The 6,000-nt window shown below is 32.9% G+C and overlaps 1 protein-coding gene across 1 annotated transcript; it reads left to right on the forward strand.

Moving 5' to 3' along the window:
- Positions 1-681: 681 nt before the first annotated feature.
- LOC148783116 (uncharacterized) lies at positions 682-3,965 on the forward strand. The gene is made up of 3 exons (XM_088858097.1): positions 682-1,088; positions 3,117-3,483; positions 3,643-3,965. Exons 2-3 carry the CDS (start codon positions 3,178-3,180, stop codon positions 3,757-3,759), a joined length of 423 nt encoding a protein of 140 aa, XP_088714223.1. The 5' UTR covers positions 682-1,088; positions 3,117-3,177; the 3' UTR covers positions 3,760-3,965.
- Positions 3,966-6,000: the final 2,035 nt, after the last annotated feature.

The following is a 6,000-nucleotide window of genomic DNA, read 5'->3' on the forward strand; positions in this document are numbered from 1 at the left end:
TGAGTGTGCTACTTTGATTGTTTAGAGCCTCGGCTCTATACATACCACACTCATTTCAAAATATTAAAGTATACTAATGTTATATTTCCTTGTAATCTATTGTCATGTAATAGAATTTCAGATACTGGCCCCTTAAAAACACGTATTTCTTGAGTTTGCCGAGTCACATATAAATGTGCAGGGCGCTTTAAAATTCCATTTTAAAGATGGACTTTAGATCCAAAATTTTTAGATTTGTTGATGTTAATTATTGCGGTGATTTTGTATATAGAAATGTATTTTTGAAAACTAAAAATCTATTTTTAATATGTTTTCCATCATCTATTTTGATGTATATTAAAAGCACCTCTTTTTTTACATCCATCTCTAATATGGACTTTAATTAATAGATGCACATATTGTCGAAAGTGCTTTTCGGAAGTGAGGCACTTTATTTTGTAAAAATTACAAAAAACCCCCCAAAACATATTATTTACATAACTTACACCCAGCTAACTTTTCCTCTCATTTTTTTCCCCACAACAACTTTTTCTCGCAAAACCCCTTCAAAAAGTTATTATTTTTTGGACGAAAATGCCCTTCTCATACAAAAAAATTCAACTGATAGTCTCAAGTTACGTATTGTTAGAGCGTAGAATAACACTGCCAAAGTGCTTTGTAATGATTGCCGGATCGAAATAGGTACTGCCGGAGCGTTGTGGCTCCAGAAGGTGCACCGCAGGAGCGCCTTCATCTATTGTCGGAGCGTTGTGGCTCCAGCGACCCTACCACCAGAGCCTATTCATAGAGTGTCGGAGCGAAATGTCTCCAAAAGGTGTACTATCGGAGCGAGATGACGTAATGCGAGAGCAAATTCATCTACTGTCGGAGCGAAGTACCACTCTACCGGAGCGCTGTGGCTCCAAAAGGTGTACTGTCAGAGCGAATGTCTGTATTACCGGAGGGCATTTTTGTACCACCAGAGCGATGTAATCAACCGCCGGAGTGCCCTGCTTCCATAAAGTCTACTGCCGGAGCATGTTTTCGTATCGCCGAAACACGGTGTCTTCATTGCCGAAAAGATAGAGAGAAAATGAGTATGAAAAAAGGTATTTTAGACTTTGTTTTAGTTCTTTTTGGGTTGGGGGAGTGTTTATGAAGATAAGTTTTTAATGGAAAAAAAAATGAGAGTATAAAATTGGATGGGGTAAATTGAATAAATAATATATATTGAGGGATTTTTGTAATTTTTCTTTACGTTTTCACTTACGTCTATATCTTATATAATCTTTTTATATATATATATTTTTCATATATATATATATATATATATATATATATATATATATATATGGTGAATGGGCCACGGCATTGATGGGCGTTTTAAAAAACTGACATGAATAACCACGTTGAAAGGACAGTCTTGTCATTTTGGTGAGTAAAGGGGTACAGTTGTCAGTGGAGGGTGACTTTAAACTGCCATATATACTTAAAAGGAAAATTTTTATTAAAAGCCTCAATTATATATATATATATATATATATATATATATATATATATATATATATATATATATATATATATATATATGAATGAGTAATGATCCTATGAGATTCTTCTATACCTACGCGTGTAAGATCCAAAAGGATCACTGTTAAATTTGGTATAGATCTTTAAAAAAATTATCATATGGATATGGTACTTGATTTTTCTAAAAATTTATGCCAAATACCAAATTTAATGATGATCTTTTAAATTTCTACACACATAGGTGTGGAAAAGTCTCATAGGATCATTACTTTATATATATAAACATGATTTCTGTGAGTCCATGTAGAAATGAGTCACCACCTAAAAATCTATTCTTAAGATGGATTTTTTAACCTAATTTTTAAGGGCATATAATCTCTAATATGGGGATCATGAATATGAAAAAAGAAATAAATATTAAAATAATATATTTTTTTGTTAAAAAACATTTAGACCATTAGATTCAACTTGTTTTAGATAGACTATCTACTTGCATCCATCTTTAAACTGGATGATTTATGCCTCATGGACTATATAGAAATGTGGTGCACGCGTGTGAAATATTTTCTTTTATATATATATATATATATATATATATATATATATATATATATATATAGGTGTGTGTGTGTGTGTGTGTGTGTGTATGTATGTGTGTGTGTGTGTATGTGTGAAAATTGTTTCATGCGGACTAGATCACATTTCTACATATGAAGTCCAAAAAGTGTAAAGCATCCATCTTAAAGATGGATGCAAGTAGGTGTTCCATTTAAAAACAATAGAAACTAATGGTCCAAATGTTTTCTTACTAGAATTATTATTTCTAGTTTTTAAAATTCATTTATTTTTCATATTCATGATCTCTATGTTAGATATTACATGCCTTTAAAAATTTAGTCCTAAAATCCATCTCAAAAATAGATTATTTAGAGGCCCGCATTTCTACATATGCAGGCTTGGCCGCATAAAAACTAGGTCCATGTCCTCAAATTGATCATCTCGACATCAATATGCATGGATATGAGAAAAAAATGGATTTCAAGTGCAGGAAATAGTATATTTTGTAATGAATTTTTTGATTGTCAAATTTCAAGACTTTCATAGATCTGTGGATCTACACTATTTTTGAAGCTTTAAACTTTCTAAATAAATATAAAAAATATATTTTAAGGCTATTACAAAGATTTCCAATATTGAAACTACATTTCTTGATACTATTTGAAGGTAGGCTCTAATTTGATTGTTTAGAGCCTAGGCTCCATACAAACGGCACCCATATCTATCTATATATATATATATATATATATATATATATATATATATATATAAAATCCATAAAAAAAATGTTGTTTTAACGTTGAAAACTTTTCTAATTGATCATCTCGACATCGAGAAGTATGAATATAAAAACGAAAAGATTTTGAGTCCCATAAATAGTGTATCTTGCAGCACATTATCTAAACCATCCATTTTCAATATTTTCATATATTTATAGATCTATTGGATTATAACTATTTTTGAAGTTTAAAATTTTATAATTAGATATGAAAACAAATAATCATAAGAATTTTTTATACCAAAATTATATGTTTTGATAAAATTTGTAGGCGCCCTTGGGTTGTTTGAGGTTGCTACCTTACAGAAACCGCACCCGACGATCGAATATATATGAAGAGAGAGATTGGATATGCATTGTGTGCCACTCGTTTGAGGAACCATACTCCCACCCCACGATCAAAGGAGAAATCCAATGGCTCTTACCCCCCTACTATTTATCACTATTTATTCAAGAATCAAGAGCAAGAGCGAGAAATACTAATGCTATTAAGGAAGAAAAAAAAAAGAAAGAAAAAGGATAAAAAAAAAAAAAAGGGGGGGAAAATGGAGGCCATGCAAGCTGCCCTTCCTATCCTGGGTATCCTTGGAGCCGCTGCTGTTACCTTCTACGCTGTCAGCTTCTCTGAAATCAGAGAGGTACTATTGTCCCCCCTCTCTCTCTCTCTCTACAATTTCCTTTTTTTTTTTTTTTTTGCAGAATACCTCTCTCTCTCTCTCTCTCAAATTTCCATTTTTTTTTTCGGAATACCCCTCTCTCTCTCTCTGACTCTTAAATTTCCATGGTTCGTTCTACAGAAATCTTTCAGAAATTTAGAGGAGTCGGAAGACGAATCGTCGGAATTCAGGTCATCACTCAGCTCCCGAAAACGGAGGGCAGAAAGAAAGGCAGCCAAAGAAGGAAGAAATAAATAGAAGCAGGCTATCCATGATCGAGTTTCTTTCTTTTGTTCTTCTTTTTTGCTTTTAGAATTTAGACATTTTGAAGGGAGAATTTCTTCCTTTTGTCTTTTATTTTTCCATTTTTTGTTTGAGACTTTATGAGCAGATGACTTCTCCCTGCTTTCTCTGGGACTTGTGAAGCAAGCTACGACAATGGCAATGTCAAATTGTCACCTGCCTCCCCTTTTCTCACCATCAAATCATCTCACTCTTTTTAACCCACTTCCTCTCACTCTAGATTTTTTTTTTCTCTCTCTCTCTTTACCCTCTTTTTCCACTGTATACTTCCTGTCACCTGGGATTGTACATATCTACGTTTGTACGAGTATTTACAAACACCGCAAGCTATGGCATTTCAAATTTGACAGCTTATGATGAAGCACCTTTCAGAAAAAAAAAGAAAAAAAACAAAAAACATAACTTTGGGAAATAGTTTGATAGGGCTAAAGCTTTATCTAAATAAGTAAAGCCTTACTTCATAACTCATTAAAAATTGCAATTCAAGCACTGGAAAACGTTTACATCGATCTTCTCAGGTTGAACATTATGGTTAGTTAAAAAAACTTAAGATTTCAAGATCTAAAAATAATGTATATTATAACAAATTATCTAGACCATTCATTTCGCCCTCCATATAAGTTTTCACATATCCACAAGACTTAATAATTTTTGAGTTTTAAAAGTTGCTGTCGGTGTTAGTAACTCATTTTAGAGCCATCACATATATTTTCTTTGATGAAAGTGCTTTTCGGTTGAGGATTTGAGGTGGAGCTTTATTTTGTTTTCATAAAAACCTAGGCGTTATAAAAACTTCATCTTTGACATACCCAATTTGAAATCCATTTGTGAAAGAGTGATTGTGACCTCCTTCTTTATATTAAAAGTAAATAGTCTCTTTATATACTTTTCATTTTTCTGTTGCCCTCTACCCAGAACTGGTTTTAGAACGAACATGAATGCCTTTTTTAAGCATAATTCGTAATCTTTTGACAGATATAGCTAGGGGTATCAATCATTTTTTGAAAATTTCTCAAAAATTAAAAAGAAAATTAAAACCGCATGTGCCCCGGAGAGGGGAGGGGTTGAGGGAGAGCTTCTCATTTTAGTTATAGAACCAGAGAGCTCTAGCCTTTGGAAGAAGTATTTTGTCACAAGAGATACCACTATGAATGCTTTCTCCATGTGAGGAGAGCTCATGAAAATGGCGATCAAGAAAAGCATATGTTTTTTTGGTGTCTATTGGAGCACTAACATCTAAGAGGAAAAGCTCTTCTGAGCCACTAGAGCTTCAAGAGAGAGAAACAAGTGGGCATGTTGTGTTAATGTTCCAAAAAAATACAGAGAGAAACAAGTGCCCATTGTAAGGCTCCTTCTCCTCAAAATGGACCTCCTCTCTCTACCTCTCTCACCTAGATCCTCACAAACGAGGTGAAGTTTACTGCTGCAAATGGCCAGGAGTCAGCAATATCTAAATGGCAGGGTCATGAAGCTTGCCCCTGAATTCTAGGAACTTGAAACTGTGTATATATTTTATTTATTTTCTTTCTTTTTTTACTAGATAGGATGATCTTTCCTTGATTATGTAGGTTGTATGAAGATATCTTCTTTCTTTTTTGTGTATTACATTATTTTCTGCACATTTAAATCACCTCTTTTTTAGAACCTTTTTTTTTTTTGTAATGTTGTCCCTCTGTTTGTTTCTTTCTTTCATGTTTTTCGAGAAGCAAATGTTCTTGCATATTCGTCTTTGCCTTCTCTTGTGGTCTCTAACGATGTAATCTCTTTTATTTAGTATGATCTAATAAAATTTGGAATGTTTGTCAAAAAACAAAAAAAAAAACAATTTTTTTTGATAAATTTCATGCATTGGTTGAATTCATGATGATTTAAGGGTCGTCCATGCCAATTAAGATATTTTTATGGTTTCTTAATTAAAGGGTAACCTTTTGCAGGGAATTTTTGTCAACTTATTTGGTGTTGATTGGAACTAGTGCATTGAGATGCTTGATGGATGGTAAAGTTTTGAGTGTGTTGGGAATATCGGACATGAAATGATTATATTTGGGAAAGCTTTGCGTCATAGTAGATAATTGAGATTAGGTTTATTTGAGGATATTGCAGTCCTAACACGGTTACAATGAGTTTAGATCGTAAAGATTAGCATTTTGATTCGAGAAACTTAGTCGTTGAATATTCAAAACCAAGGTTTATGAT

Source organism: Amborella trichopoda, chromosome 2 (assembly GCF_054954075.1).
Source record: "Amborella trichopoda isolate Santa Cruz 75 chromosome 2, AtrichopodaSantaCruz75HAP2 v2.0, whole genome shotgun sequence".
NCBI lineage: Eukaryota > Viridiplantae > Streptophyta > Magnoliopsida > Amborellales > Amborellaceae > Amborella > Amborella trichopoda.

Bases quoted from the DNA above. Each gene is read 5' to 3' on its own strand.
- LOC148783116 (XM_088858097.1), top strand. From the start codon at position 3,178: ATGAAGAGAGAGATTGGATATGCATTGTGTGCCACTCGTTTGAGGAAC. The intron at 3,484-3,642 runs GTACTATTGTCC...TTCGTTCTACAG, and splicing joins GCTTCTCTGAAATCAGAGAG to AAATCTTTCAGAAATTTAGA.